The sequence below is a fragment of the Embiotoca jacksoni genome, unplaced genomic scaffold (genome assembly GCF_022577435.1).
Source record: "Embiotoca jacksoni isolate LCO1_2020_lvr unplaced genomic scaffold, fEmbJac1.0.p SCAF_98, whole genome shotgun sequence".
Classification (NCBI taxonomy): domain Eukaryota; kingdom Metazoa; phylum Chordata; class Actinopteri; family Embiotocidae; genus Embiotoca; species Embiotoca jacksoni.
In genome coordinates, this window is record NW_027185456.1 from 18,002 (window position 1) to 41,500 (window position 23,499).

Consider the following 23,499-nt stretch of genomic DNA (forward strand, 5'->3'; position numbering starts at 1 on the left):
GCAGAGTTTACATGTTCTCCCTGTGCTTGCGTGGGTTCTCTCCGGGTTCTCCGGCTTCCTCCCATCATCCAAAAACATGCACCTCAGGTCAGGTTACCTGGCGCCGCGCTAGTGGCAGCCTGCTGCAGCAGCTCCCCCCTGAGAGCCCCCCCTGAGAGCCCCCCTGCTGTAGTGAAGACATTTCCCCTCGGGGATTAATAGAGTGAATAAAAAAATAAAGCTAAATAAAGATGTAATGTCATCCTTACAGGACCGGGAACTTTGGTTTCAATCTAGTTTTATTTAACATTCAGCAAATCTTTACACTTTGATTCAACAATTTTTAATAACAGAAAACTGAATAACTAGGTAACAAATAACTTGAGCTAACTATCTAGAAGTTCAAGGACCACTCGGAGCTATCGACCCCTCACATGATCTTCCTCAGCACACAAACAACATTTTCTGTTTAACTTTCCATTTTTTCTTAGCACTTTAAAGATCTATTAAAGAAGCAATAATCTTTAGAGACATCGTTGATAATAACTACATAAGAAAAGAAAATCAGACTCCTGTGATCTTAACGGACCATCTCACTGTTGCACAGAAAACGCAGTTCCCTCATCAGACCACAGAAACAACAATATAAACAAATATATGAACAAAAATGACATCTGATTTACAGTCAGCGAGGTTCTTCAACTGCTTCACTGGGAAAAAAAACAGGAAGTGGCTGCATTTTAGGACAAATGAGGTCTCATAAGAATCAGCTGTGCGGTTTTATAAACAACCTCTCCAGCAGGAGGAGACTTCTCTTCCTTTATAGGGATTGTCTCCAATAATCTCCTGTAAACACAAATTGATATATATATATATATATTTTTAAATTGTCCTCCCAAACTCTACTCGGAGCTAGATTTTTTTTTTTTTTTTTTTTAATTTAAGCTCTCCTGTGGACGACTAGATGTGATTTTAAAGTATGCATCTTAGCATAAGCCTTCCCACACTCCCCACAGCTATACGGTTTAATTCCCCTGTGGATGACGAGGTGACATTTCAAATGGTGTATCCTCGTAAAGGTCTTCCCGCACTGCTCGCAGCTGTACGGTTTCACTCCGCTGTGGCTGAGTTGATGCCTGCTCAGCGTGTCTATCCTCGTGAAGGCTTGTCCACACTGCTCACAGCTGTACGGTTTCACTCCCCGGTGGATCAGCTGATGTGAGTTCAGGTCGCCCATCCGGGTGAAAGCGTTCCCGCACACCAAACAGCTGAACAGCTTCACTCCGCTGTGGATGAGCTGGTGTGTTTTCAAGTGACCCATCTGAGTGAAAGACTTCCCACACTGCTCACAGCTGTGCGGTTTCACTCCGCTGTGGATGAGCTGATGCGTTTGCAGCTTCGCCCGTTGAGTGAACGTCTTCCCGCACTGATCGCAGCCGAACGGTTTCGCTCCGCTGTGGACGAAATGATGTCTTTTCAGGTCCTGTAGGACGGTAAACGTTTTCCCACACTGCTCGCAGGCGTACGGCTTCACCTCCCCGTGGACGAGTCGGTGTGTTTTTAAGTTGCCCATCCGAGTGAAGGCCTTCCCGCACCGCTCGCAGCTGTACGGTTTTTCTCCAACGTGCGCGCACTTGTGCACATTTAGTCCTGAAGGGTAACGAAAAGTCTTCCCGCACTGATTGCAGCTGTGGGGTTTCTCTCTGTTCGCCGTCACCGGGGGCGCGTCGTCGTCCTCCTGAGGGCGCTGAGGTGTCGCAATGTTTTCGCTTTCCTGTTCCTATGGCGACAAAGAAAGATAAAAAACAAAGTGAGTGAAATGCGGTCATGGAACGAGTCTTTATCGTGATCACGGTTTATATTCTCTCCACTGGAGTTACGTTGTGGTCCTGTGATGGACTGACCACCTGTCCAGGTGAACCCCGCCTTCGCCCAATGTGAGCTGGGATAGGCTCCGCCCCCCGACCCTGTTCAGGATATAGCGGTATAGATAACGGATGGATGGAGTTACGTTGCATCAGTTACAAAAAGGGGGAAAGTGACAAAGCTATTAAACAAACTTTCACTCCAACAGTTGAGTCGAATGATGAAATGCTGACAAACTAGACTCAACATATTTGAGCTCCAATTAGTGATCTTAAATTACATATAATTATATTTCCTCACCTTCTTTATAGACTCCATACTTCCTGTCGTGGCTGAACTGAGACTCCTTCAATCCCACCGATCACCTGCAACATCAGCTCTTTATTAAACCTTCACTTGTCCAACTCAGACTTTAATTTTAGGATTCAGTTCTGAACAGAATATGACGTCACACCTTGAGGTTTGTATTCAAAATGTGTGTTTGAGTGTGTTTCCTTCCTCATCGGTGGTATTAACTGGTGTTAACTGATATTTTTATTTATTTATTTTTATTTTATTGTACTCTATTAATCCCCGAGGGGAAATTTCTTCACTACAGCAGGGGGGCTCTCAGGGGGGGCTCTCAGGGGGGAGATGCTGCAGCAGGCTGCCACTAGCGCGGCGCCAGGTAACCTGACCTGAGGTGCATGTTTTTGGATGATGGGAGGAAGCCGGAGAACCCGGAGAGAACCCACGCAAGCACAGGGAGAACATGCAAACTCTGCACAGAAAGGCCCAGGACCGGATTCAAACCCGGAACCTTTTTGCTGTGAGGCGACAATGCTAACCACTGCACCACCGTGCCGCCCCAGTTAATATTAACTGGTATTAACTGGTATTAACTGATATTAGCTGATATTAACTGGTATTAACTGGTATTAACTGATATTAACTGGTATTAACTGATATTAACTGGTATTAACTGGTATTAACTGATATTAACTGGTATTAACTGATATTAACTGATATTAACTGATATTAACTGGTATTAACTGATATTAACTGATATTAACTGGTATTAACTGATATTAACTGGTATTAACTGATATTAACTGATATTAACTGGCATTAACTGATATTAACTGGTATTAACTGATATTAACTGATATTAACTGGTATTAACTGATATTAACTGGTATTAACTGATATTAACTGGTATTAACTGATATTAACTGGTATTAACTGATATTAACTGATATTAACTGGTATTAACTGATATTAACTGGTATTAACTGATATTAACTGATATTAACTGATATTAACTGGTATTAACTGATATTAACTGATATTAACTGGTATTAACTGATATTAACTGGTATTAACTGATATTAACTGATATTAACTGGCATTAACTGATATTAACTGGCATTAACTGATATTAACTGGTATTAACTGATATTAACTGATATTAACTGGTATTAACTGATATCAACTGGTATTAACTGATATTAACTGGTATTAACTGATATTAACTGATATTAACTGATATTAACTGGTATTAACTGATATTAACTGATATTAACTGGTATTAACTGATATTAACTGGTATTAACTGATATTAACTGATATTAACTGATATTAACTGGTATTAACTGATATTAACTGATATTAACTGGTATTAACTGATATTAACTGATATTAACTGGTATTAACTGATATTAACTGATATTAACTGATATTAACTGATATTAACTGATATTAACTGGTATTAACTGATATTAACTGATATTAACTGGTATTAACTGATATTAACTGGTATTAACTGATATTAACTGATATTAACTGGCATTAACTGATATTAACTGGCATTAACTGGTATTAACTGATATTAACTGGTATTAACTGATATTAACTGGTATTAACTGATATTAACTGGTATTAACTGATATTAACTGGTATTAACTGATATTAACTGGTATTAACTGGTATTAACTGATATTAACTGGTATTAACTGATATTAACTGATATTAACTGATATTAACTGGTATTAACTGATATTAACTGATATTAACTGGTATTAACTGATATTAACTGGTATTAACTGATATTAACTGATATTAACTGGCATTAACTGATATTAACTGGTATTAACTGATATTAACTGGTATTAACTGATATTAACTGATATTAACTGGTATTAACTGATATTAACTGGTATTAACTGATATTAACTGGTATTAACTGATATTAACTGATATTAACTGATATTAACTGGTATTAACTGATATTAACTGATATTAACTGGTATTAACTGATATTAACTGGTATTAACTGATATTAACTGATATTAACTGGCATTAACTGATATTAACTGGTATTAACTGATATTAACTGATATTAACTGGTATTAACTGATATTAACTGGTATTAACTGATATTAACTGGTATTAACTGATATTAACTGGTATTAACTGATATTAACTGATATTAACTGGTATTAACTGGTATTAACTGATATTAACTGATATTAACTGGTATTAACTGATATTAACTGGTATTAACTGATATTAACTGGTATTAACTGATATTAACTGGTATTAACTGATATTAACTGGTATTAACTGGTATTAACTGATATTAACTGGTATTAACTGATATTAACTGATATTAACTGACAGACTGAGGAACTAACGATGTTCCAAAGCAAATATTTGTACTTTGGTTTGGTATATAGATATATATCTATATAGATATATATCTATATAGATATCGATATCTAGATCTACATCTATATGTATACATATAGATATATATAAATATAGCTATATATACATATATAGATATATATAGATATAGATATATATAAAGCAGCTGATACTCGACTCTGACGTACAGATGTGGTTTGTGTGTTTTATCGGAGTGAGAGTTTATTTTTAAGAGGATTTAACAAAATCAACATTTATGTGTAGAATATTTTTGGTTCTGATTATTATGATTATTATGATTATTATTATGTTGTTAATAATAAATTAGATTGTTTGTCCTTCAGATTTAATCCTGATCTTTTAGATTCATACGTTGTTTCTATATTCATGTTCTCATGATTCCCACCTGAAGACAAACTTCTTGTCTTCTTGTCTTCTTGTCTTCTGTCTCAGATGAAGTTTGTCTTCAGAAAAAACTCGACGTCAACATCTGCAAGCATGCTAGGTTAGCCAGGTTAGCTAGGTTAGCCCGCGGCTGTGTTTGGTTGCCGTGGTTACGGCGGGTTTTTGTCCAAAGATTTCTCTTCTTCCTTCAACTTCGTGTCCGAAGCAGAGGACACACCGAGGGGAGCAGAGGACACACCGAGAGGAGCAGAGGACACGAGGTCACGAGCTAACGTCAACGTTAGCCGGACGTTAGCTCGCTGGTTTTACCTGCGGACAGTCCAGGACGCAGCGGAGAGCACTTCCGGTGTCAAAACCGGAACACCTCCAACCCCCGGGAGACGTCTTCTTCACTCCACAACCTGCTGCACTCACGGAAGGAGGAAGGAGGAGGAGGAAGGAGGAGGGAGGAGGAGGGAGGAGGGAGGAGGAGGAAGGAGGAAGGAGGAGGAAGGAGGAGAAAGGCTGTGATCGGAGAACCGACACCAACACGTCCGGACGGCACCGCTCGCGCAGACTCGCTGACGTGACGTGACGTGACGTGGGCGTTCCCCTGAAGTCTGCGCGCGCACAAGGCTTTTGTTGCCGTTTTCTTTTGTTTCTCGTCTCCAACCAGCTGTAAAGGTGAAATACCGCCACCTGGTGAGACGGAGTGTGAAAGACTGGCGAAGTTAAAATATCTGAAGACCGACTGGAAAAGAAAAAAGAAAAACAATCGCACGTTTTGTATTTATTTTTTTTAATACATTTTTAATCAACGGACAAAATGACTGACGTGTGTCAGAAAAAAAAACAAAATAAAACCAACGGTTCACACAGAGAACGGATAAATAAATAAACAAATAGATAATATATAAAAGACTCCAAGTTGGGTGTTCAACTCGTTTTGTTTTCAGCCCTAAAAAAAAAAAAAAAAAAAAAAAAAAAAAGCTTCGTTGTTGAACTTTTACGATGTTAACAAACAATTCTAGTAATAATCCAGACAATTAATCTGCAACAGCTCAGGTTGAGTTTTCATCTCACATTTCCAGTGTCCTCGCTCTGATGTGATTTATGATCATCTGATATGATTTATGATCATCTGATATGATTTATGATCATCTGATATGATTTACAGACAACCTTTTTTTTCCTGCTGAATCTGAACACGTGATTTGATAACAGGAAGCGGTGACGCCCAAACCGGCGGGACTCGTATCATCTCACCGTTTCCCATCGAAAATATTTCCACTAATTAAATTAAATTTTATTTGTACATCGCTAAATCACATCACAGGTTATTTCATGACACTTAAACACATTAAATTCTTTACAGCAGAACTTTACAACATTATACAGAGAAACACAACAATTCAATAATTCCCACATAAACTAGGAGAGAAAAACTCCAACAGACAGAAGAAAGAAACCTCCGACAGAACCAGGCTCAGAGGTGGGCGGAGCATTTGCCTCGATCGGGTTGGCGGTGAGAGTGTTATGTGGTGGTGTTCAACAGGACCCAAATGTAGGCTCACAGACTCGAGTATCAGTTCCAAAATACGGTCTTTATTCCCATAAATAAAAACAGACAAACTAAAAGGTGGCACCTACAGCGTCCACTTGCTTCCAGTCGGGAGGGCAACTCAACCGACTGGTGACTCCGACAGGGAGCTCTGCAGGTGGAACAGGAACAGGGACGTGAACGGGGACGGGACGGACGGACGGACGGACGGGTGACTAACTAATGAACCGACAACCAGAGGAGTGCAGGGTTAGGGTACATATAGTCCGGGGAGGTGATCAGGGAGATGCAGCACACCTGCAGGTGGTGATCCGGGGTGAGTGGCTGCAGCTGCTGGGACCGGTGAGGGGCGTGGCCACGGGAGGTGAGGAGAGGAGGACACAGGAGGTGAGGAGAGGAGGCCACAGGAGGAGAGGAGAGGAGGCCACAGGAGGAGAGGTGATCGGGGGCAAAACGGAGGAAAACAGGACTCCTGACAGAGAGGAGAGCAGAGAGAGAAAAGGACAGCATGGAGATCCAAAACATGAACTGTTGGTGGCGGCCGACAACCGCAGAGCCGAGACGTGCAGCTCCACGACCGGTGGACATCTGCAGAAGAAACTATGGGAGAGAAAAAGCATGAAGTTAATGGGATGTAATGGTGAGATATGAGTTTAGAGAGTGAGAGAGAAAATACATCTTTTAGTTGACTTTTGCGTAATTTTGAAATGTCTGGGAACAGACACGACTTCTGTGGCATGTTGGAAGTTGTGTGTGAGTGACAGCTCTAAAGAATCATGCGTGTAAGACTGAAGAAAAGCAAAATATTCAACAATATTCTATGAATGAGAACTTACTGCGAGGTTCACGGCGGACTCTAGAAATACGTGAAGCACTCCTTACTGCTCGTCCTCACGCACGCAAGCCTGAAATTAAAATCACATTTGTTACATCGGCTGCAAAAAGGTTACAAAATAAAAACACACAAGATGGCAAATTAAAGTTTTACTGCATTGGATTAAGAATGAGTCAAAGTTAGAAGTTAGCTTAGCTGAGTTTAGTTTAACTTGGCTTAGTTTAGCTTAGGTTATCTTAGCACAAAGACTGGAAACGAGGGCAACCTGCTAGCCCGGCTCATTTGCCGCCATCGGTGGAAATCGTGTGCAATAAAACGCTTTCGGCTTTAAAACCGTGTTTGTTCAATATCAAATCTTCTCCTGAACTCCACACAGGCGAGCAGGACTCACTTGATGATTGCAGGCTCCAAGCTGAAGGTGAAACCCATCAGGTTCTGGTTCTGGTTCTGGTTCTGGTTCGTCAGCAGATAAACGGCTGTTGGAAACTCTGCGATCTGCTGGTCGTCACTGAAAAACAGTAAAATATAGAAAATGTCAGCTGGATTCGACTGAACTGAGTTTTATTGCTTGTGAATTAATTCCATTTTTTCATTCAAAGGTTTCTTAGTCTCATTTTAATTATATATTTTCTACGTCCAGTTAAACATGACATGAAAATTAAAGCAGTGTAAATAACCTGTAATCAGCTGCAGGTGTTTTTATGTAAAAGGTGAGAATATTTCAAAGTAAATGTTCAGGCTCTTTGAGAATGTTATTAAAATGAAGTCAGAGATGACGTTTGATACGAAGTGATGTCGGGGAACTGAATCAGAGCGACTTCACTCACCGGCGCCGGCTGAAGTCCGAATCGTTGAGCGGCTCGCTGCGTCCGAACCAGCGGGACGCTTCGGACTCGACTCGCCGCTTGCATCTATCACAGGACTTCATTCTGATATCGATGGAAGACCTGAGTCACAAGAAAAAGGAGGCGTCAGTGATTTATCATATATATATATACACGTTGTTATGAAGCGGAGAATATTAATGTTATTAAACAGACTAAAAACTCATCTTTTTCCTTTTACAGGCTCAAATATCCTTTTGACTCATTTAACTTCTCTCTAATCATTTATTTATCTTCCTGCGTGTTCTTCAGTTATATTCAAAGCACTTTAAAGTTTAATTGATATTGTGGATATTTTCTTTAGCAGCAATGTGAATTGTTTCTGCTTAGAGACAATAATTTGTGATAGTATCATATTTTAAGGCTTTTTTTATTATTAATTAACTCGTAACTAAAGCAGTTAAATTAATTTTCCATTTACACTTTATTTTGTTTATTTTATATTTCGCCTTTATTTTGTCTCGTTGAGATCAGAGGATCTTTTAAATAAAGACCTTATATAACCCTGTTAACACATGAAGACACAAAGATTGAAATAACATTAGGAATTAGGAATTTAAAAAATTACATACAAAAATTTACTTTTTTTTAAAACAAATAAATAAACAAATTCAGAAAAATGAGGCATTTTCCAGTGAATCTAAGTTAATTTTAAAATGATTGATTTATTAATTTAATTTATTATTGTTATTACTTTTTATTTCAACCCATTATTTAATCTTTCAATTTATCAGAAAAATTCAAATTTAAAAATCACCAAATTTGGAGATTCATGGTTTCCACTGGACAGAAAGAGGATAATCTGAGAAGTGAGTAAAGCTGTCAGACCGACTCAGTGGACTAAAACATGTAAAACATGTACCTCCAGATAAAAATCTCTGCAAACAAAACCAGCCACTAAACCTGCGGCGGAGCTGTCACGTGAAGGATCGTTACCTGTTGGCAGATCAATGCAGTCACGAGTGCAGATTTGTCTTTAAAGCCGTTTTTCCTGCAGAGTCGACGGTTCATACATTCCAGTTGAATAAACATGAATCCTTTTTGTTTTTTTAAGTTTGTTCCAACACAGGCTGCAGGTGTATCCGTCTTTCTTGCTTCATGTTGAACTTTGTCCTTCAGTATCTACAAATAAAGACAGAGAATGTTTCATTTCCTTCTGGAAGGACGTCATCATGACAATATGTCACACTCGGACACATTAACCAGGTTCACGGAGTTCAACACACACAAAAAGGGAAAGTTTCAACTTACTTCAAATTGTTTGTTTGTTTTTTTTCAAATTGATTTCTATTGTGTTTATTCTTGTTGATGATTTGAAGCCTGAAAGCTGCAGAAGAAATGTAATACCGCCGACAGCTTTTTAATCCTGTAATCGGTTTAACTGAAAGTTTGACAACCTCAGGTGTGGAGATTATTTTATTTACACATCAAAGATGCATTATACACAGTGTGTACTGAAGGGCATGTATTATATGGATATAAACATACGTACTTATTAGTTATATTGATATTATTTATTTTGTCTGTTTTTATTAAGTATATAAATTGTTTTTATTTTATTTACTTGTACTTTTTGTGAGTATTTCTGTCTGATACAACTATTTACTGTTTATTGTTCAGTTATTGCTTTAAATTTGACGTAAAAAAAACCACACATGAAGTTAAACATGCAGTACATAGTTTAAGATCGAGTCGAGCACTTTTTTCATGTTTTCACGAGTCTGAGTCGTTAAAAGTTTTATCGAAGACACATTTCTTTTTCTAAACTTCTCAGTTGGCCCATTTTGATTTATTTTTTACCAGCGGGTTTGAGAGGGTCGCGCTCCGCACCGCGGTGGATCTGTGAACTGTGCGAAAGGCCAGAGATCGTCTGTACGACTGTTTGAGAGAAAAAAACAGACGAACCTGAAAACACGTGAAAGCATCTCAACGAAGCTGCGATCAGACTCAAACTGCATTTTTTTTTTTTTAAGTAAAAAGTGATTTTATATCGTATTGTATTGTGACTCAGCTATTGGTCACAGTTGCATGAAGCTGTTTGGTAAACAGCATTTCCTTCAGGAATTTGAGCTGCCTCAACAAGACAGCTGCTTTCAGCTGTTTTTCACTGAACCACAACATGATCTCACTTCACAACACGTCTCAGTCCATATTACACTTTAGTGGGTTTTAAATTTCAAAACAAACTTGCAGTTTAATAAATTATTTAAAAAAATGTAACTTACCCAGTGAACCTCAGCGACCTACTGTGATCTGCTAGCCACAAGTTTCTACTGCAACGTCCACACACACACACACACACACACATTGACCACATTTACCCTGTGCTGTAGTTTGGACTGCAGCTTCTCCTCTGACATCTCACAGCGTTGCCGGCTCCTCTGGAGCAAACTGGTTCTTCGCTGCTTCAGATTTTTGATGGATTGCCAGATTTTCTCGATGCCAAGCAGCCAAGTCTCCTCCTCCCTATGATGAAACCTTGAACTGAACCACTGACGCAAAACTGCAAGCTGACGCTGATTGTAAAGTTCACATCAACATTTGTCACCGTATCCTTGAACTCCGGAGAATTGGAAGGAAAAAGGTCACACACATTTTTTAAATCTATTTCCGGCACGACTTTCTAATAAGTCAAAGTTCATATTGGGTTCAACACCTGCCAGGATTTTCAGACTCAAACGTCTCCTTTGTGTCTCAGCAGAACAACAGCTGTGTAAAAAGTGCATTAAAATGCATTTAAAAATTAAAACTGCAAGCAGTGATGTACGGGCCCTCGCCCTCCGGTGCGCCGCCTCCCGAAGCCGTCTCCCCGACGTGCAGTGGGCGAGGGACCGCGTATCCCCGCTTAAAGTTGCTATTTTTGTCTCGTTTCCTGTCTCCAGCAGGGGGCGCTGGCGAGCCGTTTGGCCACGCCCACTCACAAAACACATCAGATGTATCATCTCACCACGCAGGATGCATGTGACACGTTTCGTGAGGTTTCAAGCATCCGTTGACCTTAAATATCAACTTCCTGTGTCACGGCGAGACATCCAACTTTGCTGCATCGTCACGGCGACGCCCATCGACAAAGTCGAACGAATGTCTCAATATATCATCAGCTACATGTTTAGGTTATTGTGACCCGACTTTAGGTTCATGGGATCAAACAGCTCGACGTAGAATGTGAAAGTATGAAAAGTGTCATTTCCAGTGGCCAACAGGGGGCGCTATGACTATGAGCGAATATTACCCCACAGGGGTCTTCAGGGCGGGGCTGTTATCATACCTGTGATGTTTGGAGAAGGTCGGTCCATGTACGTAAGATTTAAAGCAACTCGTAGTTTCATGGCGAGACACTCAAAATGGCCGCCTCTTACAGGCACACGCATCGATAAAAACAAATTATTTTGATAACTTTTAATCTCAAACATGTTTTCTATCCAGAGAACCTAAATTCAAGTCGGTCCGACAAAATCCCTCGGAGGAGTTCGACAAAGTACAACGTGTCAGAATCGGCCAAAATGGCGACTAAATTCAAAATGGAGGACTTCCTGTCGAGTTGACGTAACGGTGCAATTTAACTTTTTTGTGCGTCTCGGTGTGATACACGTGTCCACCGGATTTGGTGAATTTAGGTAAATGTGGCCGCCGGGGCATCTCTGTAGGGGGCGCTCTCGAGCCGTTTGGCCACGCCCACTCGCGACTCCACGAGAATACGACATTTTTCATCGGGAGACAAATGTGTTTCCACTTTCATGAGTTTTTGAAGATGATAAAACCTCCAAAAAGGAAAATCACATTACGTAAGGAGAAGAACATTTTTCTGAAACGCAACAGGGCTTCACACCGATGCTCGGTGCTCCGGCTCTGAAAGCTGATAAACAGGAAGGACCGAAGATTTTCCGATGGAAAATCCACAGTGTCGCATTTCTGCTCACAGAAATCACAACAAACCTAACGAGATATGAAGAGTTGCTGGTCGCGTCGACTTCCTGGACAAACCTGATGAAATACTTCACGCACAAGTAACATCAGATATTAATAATCATTTTCCATCTAACTCGTGAAAAGTTGGACTGAGACCAGGTGACCATGTTGTTTCTGGGAGGCCAACGTCAGCTTTTTAATCTGTTGCCTCGTGTTTGTTTTTTTTCCAAGAAATAAACCTCAACTGTTCGCATGCAAAAGAAACAACCATCAGCAACATCCTCAATAAAACAGTAAAAGATCTCCGACGACTCCGAGTGAGTCACGCTTGTGGTTCTTCCATGTTTGTGGTCCAAGACCACCGGCTCCACCAACAGTTCACCGTCGCGGGTCTCTATGCTGATCTTTTCTCTCTCCGCTCACCCAAACACGTCTGCTTCGGTCGGAGATTTTCCTTTTTGTTGCGTTGTTGGATTCTCTTCTCACAACCGGTTTTAAATTGGACACCAAAGATCAGAGTTCACATCTGAAGAGGGTTCCAGCGGGACATTATGATGTCACGTTGAACTTGACTAGATTTTTAAATTAAGTCGTACATGGAACGTATTTTTACTCGACGTCGAACATGTTTGGGGATTTTCATGAACACATTTTAAACTAAAACCTTCTGATCATTTTAATATACAAGAGAATAAAAAAACACGCGAAGCAGCAGCAGACTTACAGCAAATCATCAGTTTATTTTCCGGCACATTTAAAAGCAAATAAAAAGCTCGTTATCTCTGAACAGCCGCTCGTCTTTCGTTTGTCTGAGGTCGGCTCCTCTCGGGGCCACGAAGCTCGACAGGAAGCGACGCCGCTCTGCAGGACGGGAGCCGAGAACCGGCGCCTGCAGAGGCCCCCTAGTGGTAAAGGAAAAGAAATACAGTATACAAACCTACCCCCCCCCTCCCCCCCATATTTCAATGCCCGACCTGCCACTTGAATAAATTAGCTCACTAAATTATGCATCGATCAGCCAGTATTTACACCAGTGCTTTCATTTTCACAAACCAAAGAAGAAGAAGACTGTTTAAGTTTTCTGATTCTGAACAAGCTGCTGGACGACAAGACAAAAGTCTTTTTTTTTGTTTTTGTTTACAAATAAAAAGGTAGAAAACAGGCACACGTCTTCAGTTTAAATTCTCATGATGGGTGTTAGCTTAGCATGACAGCGCTAATGCCACCAGATCACCTAAAGGGGGCGGAGTCCACATAGTCCCATGAATCTTTAATACGTCAAACAAAACTTTAAACAAGAGAACCTGGTTGTTTTGTTGATTATTTCTCATCAACTCTGCAGCTGAAGATTATTTTCATCATATACAATCTGTTTTTATACTTTTTTTAAAATTTATTTCTAGAGTAATTGTAAACCAAACATCCTCCTAACAGGTTCACCAGAGCTCAAGTTAACAACTTCACATTGATTTTGTTTTCAGTGATTAACGAGTTATTCTACCATTATTTGTCTTTTTTTTTTTTTAACGTTTTCTCATTCCTGAACGTGACATTTTAACGTAAAAAGTCTTTAAATCGTTGTTGAAAATGAGAAAAAACAGCGACGAATTTAAACTGCTTAAATGCCAGAATCACCACCCGTTGGACCTCCGATGTTTGAAGGCAGCGTCAGACGAGAAAACTCCCATTAATTGAAGTCTTTAGGAGGAACAGCTGCAGTCCGTCCTGCTAATCTCCTCCGTGTTCAATTTACAGTTTATTCTGATGATTTCGACACTTTATTTTGGCTCCCCCCCCCCAAAAAAAATAAAAAAAATAAAACAAACAGTGAAATACAGGTAAATAAAAATAAAAAAAAAACCTGCAAAGGTTTCCCAGAGTGCTTCAGTTTGACAGGATGGCAGCGAGCTCTCGTAGATCATAACCAAAAACAAAAAAAGGTCTGTGGAGGAAACAACCTACAAACTCCCAACAAATCCCCCAAAACGCTCAGATCGAAGCAACCGATGCAAATCTACAGAAAAAAAAAACAAATAAGAAAAAAAACAGCATTAGTTGCTGTTATCGAGGCGCCATCGCACATCGGAGCAGGGCTGCAACTCACCGCCGGTTTCATCCGTTATTCTGCTGAATAACTGCTCCTGTCAAACTGATTCAATCGGTTCCTGATCAGTTTTTCCTGTCGATTGATCGGACTGATGACCTGCGACCGACCGGAGTGGGAGGTGATAAAGAAAAGAAACAATCAATACTGTCTCACAATGATAAAAAAAAAAACCCAAAAAAAACAGCAGTCATCTTAGTGAGGCCTCTGAAAAAAAACAACAATAGAGAAAACCAACAACCTTTAAGATAGAAATGTCCCGTGGTGCCTTTTTTCTTTTTTAACTCTCCGGTAAGTGAAGCGATGAATCCGTTAAAACTTTTCTTTCGTGGGACAAAAAAAACAAAACAAAAAAGAGCCGTTTGTGTTCGACAGTTTTGAAGATGAAAGTAGAGCCAGCCGTCGCTGAGATTGGCACCGGTTAGTTTCCCAGCAGAGAGGGCGGAGCTCACAGCCCCCCTCCCCCTCCTCCTCCTCCTCCTCCTCCTTCTTCTCCTTCTTCTCCTTCTTCTCCTCCTCCAGGTGGTTGAAGTTGTGTTGCCATGGCGTCGGGCGCTCCTCACTACTCGTCTGAGCCGGCCGAGCGTTTCTGGCTCCTTTTGCGAGGAGATCTTCTCGGAGACGCTTTATCTGAGGAAGAGGAAGAGAACAGGTGAAGCCACGCCCCCTTTTATATATTTCATCAAGGCCTCCACACGAGTACTTTCACACAGAACTTAAATGTCGTGCCGCGAGGAGGTCGATTTATCGGAGCTTTAAAACTGTAAAAGCAGCTGCGACGGTTATGGAAATATATTTTAACCTTTTTTGAATCCAACGTTTTTGCTCACGACATTGTGATGTCATCATCCATCAGTGATGTCATCATCCATCAGTGATGTCATCAACCAGCAGTGATGTCATCATCCATCAGTGATGTCATCGTTGGTTTGTGAACGTTATGAATCCTCCAGTTCAGATTCTGTCCGTCACCATCTTGTTAGTTCGGAGCGGTTTGGAGCAGGAAGTGACCATATTTGGACGAGCTGGGGGAGGAGCCAGCGGTGGATCTGACCGATCTGATCGGAAACCTGACGATACTACGTCCCGCCCACCGATAGCTTGTAACTTAATTTGACTCACAGTAGATAAATATACAACATTAAAATATAACAAAACTATTCTTTGGTTTTTAACGTCATTCAGACTTTAACTAACGGATCAGAACGTGTCGCGTGAAGCAGTTTCTACACATTCATCTTCACCGGAGAACAAACGCTTCAACATCAGAACATTTAGACTTCAGTTCTAAAAAATAAATAAAGGAGAAAGCTGCATTTCAGACACACACACACACACACACACACACACACACACACACACACACACAAAAACACAGACACACACACACACACACAACACACACATACACACACACATACACACACACACACACACACACAAAAACAGACACACACACACACACACACTCAAAAACTCACACACACACAAAAACACAGACACACACACTCAAAAACACAGACACACACACACACACACACACACACACACACACACACACACACACACACCTCACCTCTGCGACTCTGCACTGAAGACGCAGGAAAGCATGACAGCAAGGAAGGCAGAGAGAGAGAAGAAGAGGGTGAGTGATCCTCATGCAGTGAAGGTTAAAGGTCATCCTGAAACAGGTGAGGTGAGAAGAGAAAACACAGAAACACCTGCACAGAGACATCAGCGAAAACATCCACGGACACAGGAAGACGTCCTCCTCCGAGACGACCCGGAGGGACGACGACTCGTCTTGTTTACACAATAATGCAAATGTGCAAACAAGATAAACGTTTATGTGCAGAAGATTCAGAACTTCTGATTCATTTGGACAAAATAAAACTTCTTTTCATTTTGGGGACGCAGCTCAGCTCCACAACGTTTGGGGTCAGACCATCGACACCGAGTTCCACCGGGACCTTCTGAAGGTTCTGTTCTGGTTCTGACTTCTTTTCTACTTCGTAGTCTTCGGGTCAGTCTGGGTTTGGTGCTTCCTGTTTGATTTTGAAATGACTCGCCTCTTGTTTCACTTCCTGTTCACTTTTTATAATTTGTTGGCCCAACCCCTGATTAGCTTCACCTGTCCCTCGTTGCCCCTCCCTCCCTCCCTGCTGTATTTAGTCCGAGTGCTCTTCTGGGCGTCAGTTTGCTTCATTTACATGGATCTTTAAAAAAAAACAAAATTAAATTATAGTAAAAAAACAAACAAAAAAAAAAACGGAAAGAAACCACCTGAACTGTGTCGCCATGGGAACAGGGTTCTCCAACATGACATGTAGTCCAGTGGAAATCAGTGCATGGGCTCAGGACCACTTGGCTGTTGAACACTCCGTGTGCATCACTGTGCTGCGTTCAGGAACACTCTCTCGCATTAGGATCCAATATCCATCCATGTACTACTGGAATAGTACATCTCAAACATCTACGGCTCAAAGCTTCGGTTCGATCTAACGTGAGATTCATGGCACGAAGCCGGGAACCATTCAGACTCAAACACACCAAGAAGCAGATTTTAAGAGACTTTAGAAGTGAAGCGTCTACTCTGGTGCAGAAAACAGAAGCTGGCGTGCGACAAGCTGACGAGGTCACAGCGTGTGTGTGTGTGTGTGTGTGTGTGTGTGTGTGTGTGTGTGTGTGTACGTACTGATCTGGTTGAGTGTTTCCTGAGGGATCCAGCTCAGGTCGACATCGTTGTGGCTCGAAGTTCCCATTTCCACCTTCGGAGCCGGACGCCTCCTCTGCAGACAAACACACGGTGACGAGAGTTTAACAAGGAAATTCGACGTGATGGTGACCTTTGACCTTTGACCTTTGACCACCAAAATCTTGATCAGTCCACCGTTTTTACCTGGTGAATGTTTTTTGTTTTTTTTGCCAAGTTTAAAGAACGGACGGACACGGAAACATGCTAACTCCTCGATTTCTTCATGCGTCACGTTGTGTTTGACCGACAGAATAAAAAGTGTTTGTGGTGCATCGTCACCTTTCTGGACTCCATCAGCTGGTGAAGGCCGACGACGACGAGCAGCCCGAGGCCCGAGAGGAAGACGTACATGAAGATGCTGGCAGAGAAGAAGGAAACGAGAGGTTAACAGAGAGAGAGAGAGGAAGTGATGCAGCAACGAACGAAAAGTCTGAAAAGTTACGTCTCTCCGTCGAGTCCGTCCTCTCTCTCGGTGATGGTGACGGTCTGGTTGAACACGGCGTCCTGGAAAATGTTTCCCTGCAGGCAGGAGGAGAACATCAAAAAAATAATTAATAAATTAATTAAAAAGAAAGAACGATAACATTTTATATTTACTATATTAGACGTGGTAAAAAAAAACCTAAAAACTAAAAAGCTGAGTCAGCGTACGTTGCCGTCCTTGTAGTTGAGGTTGATGACGAGCCCGAACGGCCGGCCGCCCATCGGCTCGGCGGGGATGAAGGAGTACTCGAACGTGGCCTGTTTGCTGGCAGGAACCACGATGCCGAGCTGCAGCGCCGTGAAGTTCTGGATGTAGAACTGGTAGTCCTGCGGGTAGCGGAAAGACGCGTCCAGAGACTCCACCACGAAGTTCTCCGAGCCCTTGTTGGTGAAGCCGAGCAGGAACTTGACGACGTCGTTGGCGGGGAAGTCTGGAAGAGACGGAAAAAAAACAAAAACAGGAGGAGGACGCGGGTCAGGACGGGTTTTTATCATCGTCCAGCAGAGGAGGAGTCGGACCTGTCACTCACCATCTCCTTTGACGAACAGGATGGTGGTGTCGGCGTTGGGGGAAGCCTTCACCTCTCCGACCAAAGCCTCCTCCTCTTCCTCCTCTTTCTCTTCAGTCTAGACGAACACACACACGTTAATATTACCCGAGTATCACCGGATGAACAGATTTCATTATGAGACATGCTGGTTTCTTTCAATACAACTCGGTGTCCCTGTAGAAGCATCAGAAAATAGCAGCTGCAAAACTGAACTCTTTTGTGGATCCGGCAAATCAAGACCCAAAATACAAATATATTTGATTTATAAAGATATAATTTGAACACAAACTACAGCGTGAAAGCAACAAATCCTCGTATTTGAATAAACCGTCGGACTAAATTATCCTTTGATGATTAGATTGATTTTTATCCCTCCGTCTCTCACCAGCTCCGCATTTTCGTCGTCTTCCACTTCAGCCTCGTCGTCCTCGTCCTCAGCCGTCACGTCGTCCACGACGTCTTCGTCCACGTCCACGTCCACGGCCTCGGCCTCGGCTTCGGCCTCCTCGTCCTCGGTCAGGTCCTGGGCGCCGGCCGCTGGCCCTGATTGGACGGGAAAACAAGGGGACATTGTTGTAACACATGACCGTTGTAAACAAATATTTATTAATTTAATTCAATCACTTAATTTATTTTTAGAGCTCCTCTAACTGAACTTAAATTAATAAAAAATCATGTAAAAAAAAAAAAAAAAAAATGTTTGTTTTTGAACACTGGAATAAACTATGTTAACAATTAATTAGGGAAACTATTCATAGTTTTAACGTGTATTAAACAGCCTTAAAAAGATTATGGGCTGCTGCTGCCGATGATAATAATAATAATGATGATGATGATGACGATGACGATGATAATAATAATGATGATGATGATGATGATGATGATGATGATAATAATAATAATGATAATAATAATAATAATCTACTTCATGGATTCAGTGTGCATCTAAAATAACAGCTTCTGTACCTCGTAGCTAAGCTGAAAAAGTGACTCCATTCAGATGACTGTAACTTGAATCGGTGCGTGTTGTTTCCGTTTATATTCCACGTTGTCACTCAAGAGTTTAAACTTCATTAAAAACGGTTGAACTCGTTATTTGACATGAAGCCGGTCATGTGGTAGTTAGCTTCCCGGCTAACTGTAAGGACACGTCAGTCTAAGCAGGCGGATGAAGAGCTTCCGTTTGAGCGAGCCGACACCAGGTCATGTGATGTGAAAACGCGGCGTTCGCGGTAAGAAAGGCTTCAGGGAGATCTCCGCAAACCGGCCTGAAGACATAAACGCGGTTTTCGTTTTTAAAGATTTAGCGGCACATGTCGAGCGGCCTTCCCACTCTCCCACCGCGGCTAGTTAGCCTAGCTGCTAACACTAGCATTTGCCCAAGCTCGTAAGCACACGGCCCTTCCCTTCGTGCCCAGACGTACCTCTGATGAGGAGGCTCCCCGGGAAGGCCAGCAGCACCAGCAGCAGCAGTTTGGGTACAAATCTCATCATTTTCAAGTCAAAAATCAGTGCGTTTCCATTCAGTGTCGGTCAGACGGCTCAGGTGTGTTGCGCCGCTTCCGTTACAATTACCACGACGCATGCGCAATAGACAGCCACCAGTCGGCGTTGGGGCGGAAGTCTGTTCCCCTTCGAATGATGTCCCCCGCCCTTGGTTAAGTTGTAGTTAAAAATAACTAGTAGTGGTTATTTTTTAGTTTGAGATTAACCACCACAGAGGACAGCTGATTGCTTTTTATACGTTTGGATTCAAGTTGGGGAAGAACAACGTCGACGGGTTTTGACTGAACACCGGAAGTGTATCTGGTTCCGAAAGCAGAATACAAATAATGTATTCAGTGACTGCTGAGCAAACTCTCATTTATATTCTTTCACTTATTTAAAAACAACAACCTGTAAACATGACGAGGGAATAGCGCCCTGCTGCAGATGGAAACCAAATGGGAGTTTCTGTGCAAAATTTCAAAATAAAGGACCGGAAACAACTTATTGAAATGTCTTTCAGTCCAGCACTGACTAATCAGCTATTAAAAATGATTGCTGATCTTTTAAATGTTTGTGTCCATTACGTACTACAAACGTTTAGTTGCACAAAAAACAGACATGTTTACTATTTAGTTATTTAAAATACAGTAAGTAAAATAATTAGCATCGGTGTGAAGCCCTGTTGTGTTTCAGAAAAATGTTCTTCTCCTTACGTAAAGTGATTTTCCTTTTTGGAGGCTTTATCATCTTCAAAAACTCATGAAAGTGGAAACACATTTGTCTCCCGATGAAAAACTTCGTATTCTCGTGGAGTCGCGAGTGGGCGTGGCCAAACGGCTCGAGAGCGCCCCCTACAGAGATGCCCCGGCGGCCACATTTACCTAAATTCACCAAATCCGGTGGACACGTGTATCACACCGAGACGCACAAAAAGTTAAATTGCACCTTTACGTCAACTCGACAGGAAGTCCACCATTTTGAATTTAGTTGCCATTTTGGGCGATTCTTACACGTTGTACTTTGTCGAACTCCTCCGAGGGATTTTGTCCAACCGACTTGAATTTAGGTTCTCTGGATAGAAAACATGTTTGGGATTAAAAGTTATCAAAATAATTCGTTTTCGTCGATGTGTGTGCCCGTGAGAGGCGGCCATTTTGAGCGTCTCGCCATGAAACTATGAGTTGCTTTAAATCTTTAAATCGCAAAAAAGTCAGGTAGTCCAAAATATGACTTTATTATCATATTTCGGACGACATGCTATGGTATGACTTTTTTTTCTCCATATTTTAGACATGTTATAGTATGACATTTTTATGACTTTTTGGAGTATGACCTTTTTCTGAACTGACATGCCTCAAGTTACTTCTCTGTGAAGCAACTCAACCAGTACACAATGAAAAAAAAAGTCTCTTTTGGACTTTTTTTTTTACTTTTGGTTTGTGGCTTACCCTTACAGGGACTCGCCCTCTGTGAACCTTGTGTTACCTCGGCGGGTAAACCGTGAACCTTGAGTGTTACCTCGGCGGGTAAACTGTGAACCTTGTGTGTTACCTCGGCGGGTAAACCGTGAACCTCGTGTGTTACCTCGGCGGGTAAACCGTGAACCTTGTGTGTTGTGTTACCTCGGCGGGTAAACCGTGAACCTCGTGTGTTACCTCGGCGGGTAAACTGTGAACCTTGTGTGTTGTGTTACCTCGGCGGGTAAACCGTGAACCTTGAGTGTTACCTCGGCGGGTAAACCGTGAACCATGTGTGTTGTGTTACCTCGGCGGGGCTCGAACCCGTGTCTTCATGAGGTCGTTTCCAGCTGGGAGTCGGCGTCTTAGACCGCAGGACTATCTTCAGTGGCGGAGAATGAGTCGTAGCAGGAGAAAGTGTACCACGGAGTTCACTCAGAGCTTCCAGAGACTCAGCCGACAGTCTGGTTAACTCAACAGATAAAAGATTCTACTTCACCAAGGTTGATATTAATGGTTCAGATTCCACCTGTTGATGCTGATTCAACTTTTAATGAAGTTGAAACGTTTGGGGAAATTGAAAAAGTTTTGCATTCACAACACATTTCAGGAAGATATTTAATATCACTGCAGACCTCCTTGAAAACATGTATATCTACTATCCAAAGAATGTCTGCGGCAATTTTGGTCACATTTGAATGAATATTTGTGGATGGTGGAGTTATAGGTTGCAGTGAGCCAAAGATTTGTCACAATGCTGCCTAACTCCTGGGAAAATTGGTGGTGCAGTGGTTAGCATTGCTGCCTCTCAGCCAGAAGGTTTGGGGTTCAATCCCCACCTTTGTCATGACTTACAAAAAAAGTCATTAGTAATTTCTGACTTTGAAAATGCCAGTTATTTTTTGAACAACATGCCATAGCATGACTTTTGGGTCACTTTTTGTCCACAACGCCACTGGCAGACCGATCGACTAAAACAAATTATTTTGATAACTTTTAATTCCAAACATGTTCAGAGTGCACAGACTCAATTTCAAGTCCGTCCGAAAAAAATCTGTGGGAGAAGTTTGTTGAAGTACAACAAGTGTGAATCGCCAAAAATGGTGACTAAATTCACCAAGGTTGTTATTAATGGTTCAGATTCCACCTGTTGATGGTGATTCAACTTTTAGTTTGGAGAAATTGAAAACGTTTTGCATTCACAACACATTACAGGAAGATATTTAATATCACTGCAGACCTCCTTGAAAACACGTATATCTACGATCCAAAGAATGTCTGCGGCAATTTTGGTCACATTTGAATGAATATTTGTGGACGGTGGAGTAATAGGTTGCAGTTTTAATTCTTAATTATAATGTTTTTCTTCAAGTTAAGACAAAAAGAGTTTAGATAGGACTTTATACATATACTCTAAATTGAAAAAAATAAAACTGCAAAGTGCAAGCACAAGAATGAAACAGTTTATTGCATGTTCTTGCTTGAATGTAATGTTTTACATTATGGACTACATGCATAAGTTAGTCATCCATAGTATGGATGACAAATTTTAGTTTATTAGTTTTGCAGGAACATGCAAATTCCACATATAATGTTCCAGCCAGGAATTGAACCTGGTACCTTCAGACTGAGACAACAACGCTGACAGGTGCACCACTATGCTGGCTTCCATAACTTGAACGAAAGTCATACTATAGCATGTCGTGCAAAATATGACTTTTTGATCATTTTTCAGACGACATTCTATAGTATGTCTTCAGTTCAAATTATGTCAGGCAACACAACAGTGCAGTTGTCAGCGTTGTCGTCTCACAGTCTAAAGGTCCGTGGTTCGATCCCCGCCTGGGACTTTCTGTGTGAAATTTGAATGTTCCTGCATAGGTAATAACTAAAGTAAAATATGTCGTCTAACAATGGACGACTAACTTATGCATGTAGTCCATGATGTAAAACAAACATCATGCATGAAGTCATAAATGTGACAAAGTCACACTCCAAGCAAGAACATGCAATCCTCCACAGACAGAGTTCCAAGCTGCTGATCGAACCGAGTACTTCCTGATTGTGAGATGACAACGCTAGCAACTGCAAAGTTGTGCTGCCTTTATTGGGTGTTTGTCTGACTTATATAATTTATATGACTGTTATGTAAGAAAGCACAGTGGTGCAGTGGTTAGTGTTGTTGCCTCCCAGTCAGAAGGTTCCAGGTTCAACTCTTGCCCTTGACGTGGCTGGGTGTTGCTGTGACGATGCAGCAAAGTTGGATGTCTCGCTGTGACACAGGAAGTTGACATTTAAGGTCAATGGATGCTTGAAACCTCGAAACGTGCGGTGAGAGATACATCTGATGTGTTTTGCCAGTCGGTGTGGCCAAACGGCTCGCCAACGCCCCCTGCTGGAGACAGGAAACGAGACAAAAATAGCAACTTTAAGCGGGTATACGCGGTCCCTGGCGCGCTGCACGTCGGGGGGGACGGCTTCGGGAAGGCGACACGCTGGAGTGCGAGGGCCCGTACATCACTGCTTGCAGTTTTAATTTCATTTGGTTTTCTTAAAAT

At 41.6% G+C, this 23,499-nt stretch overlaps 2 protein-coding genes across 3 annotated transcripts; both read right to left on the minus strand.

Annotated features, from left to right (window-relative positions):
* Positions 1-260: 260 nt before the first annotated feature.
* LOC138193883 (zinc finger protein 492-like) lies at positions 261-5,499 on the minus strand. Its single transcript, XM_069142173.1, has 3 exons — positions 4,937-5,499; positions 2,146-2,210; positions 261-1,759 (listed from the first exon to the last, which is right to left on the minus strand). The coding sequence occupies exons 2-3, from the start codon at positions 2,161-2,163 to the stop codon at positions 920-922; spliced, it is 858 nt and encodes a 285-aa protein (XP_068998274.1). The 5' UTR covers positions 2,164-2,210; positions 4,937-5,499; the 3' UTR covers positions 261-919.
* Positions 5,500-12,823: 7,324 nt separating this feature from the next.
* Positions 12,824-19,585, minus strand: ssr1 (signal sequence receptor, alpha). 2 transcript variants are annotated; one of them, XM_069142166.1, is made up of 9 exons: positions 19,421-19,585; positions 18,382-18,539; positions 17,976-18,072; positions 17,614-17,876; positions 17,405-17,481; positions 17,242-17,320; positions 16,903-16,996; positions 15,784-15,798; positions 12,824-14,837 (listed from the first exon to the last, which is right to left on the minus strand). In XM_069142166.1, the coding sequence occupies exons 1-9, from the start codon at positions 19,488-19,490 to the stop codon at positions 14,770-14,772; spliced, it is 921 nt and encodes a 306-aa protein (XP_068998267.1). In that variant the 5' UTR covers positions 19,491-19,585; the 3' UTR covers positions 12,824-14,769. The 2 variants fall into 2 exon arrangements, with proteins under 2 accessions (XP_068998267.1, XP_068998268.1); XM_069142167.1 differs by lacking the exon at positions 15,784-15,798 and having other exon boundaries at positions 19,421-19,584.
* Positions 19,586-23,499: the final 3,914 nt, after the last annotated feature.

Coding starts and splice junctions, on each gene's coding strand:
- ssr1 (XM_069142166.1), bottom strand. CDS start 19,490: ATGATGAGATTTGTACCCAAACTGCTGCTGCTGGTGCTGCTGGCCTTC. Junction 18,540..19,420: donor GGGGAGCCTCCTCATCAGAG/GTACGTCTGGGC, acceptor CCGTCCAATCAG/GGCCAGCGGCCGGCGCCCAG. Junction 17,482..17,613: donor TCAACTACAAGGACGGCAAC/GTACGCTGACTC, acceptor TCCTGCCTGCAG/GGAAACATTTTCCAGGACGC.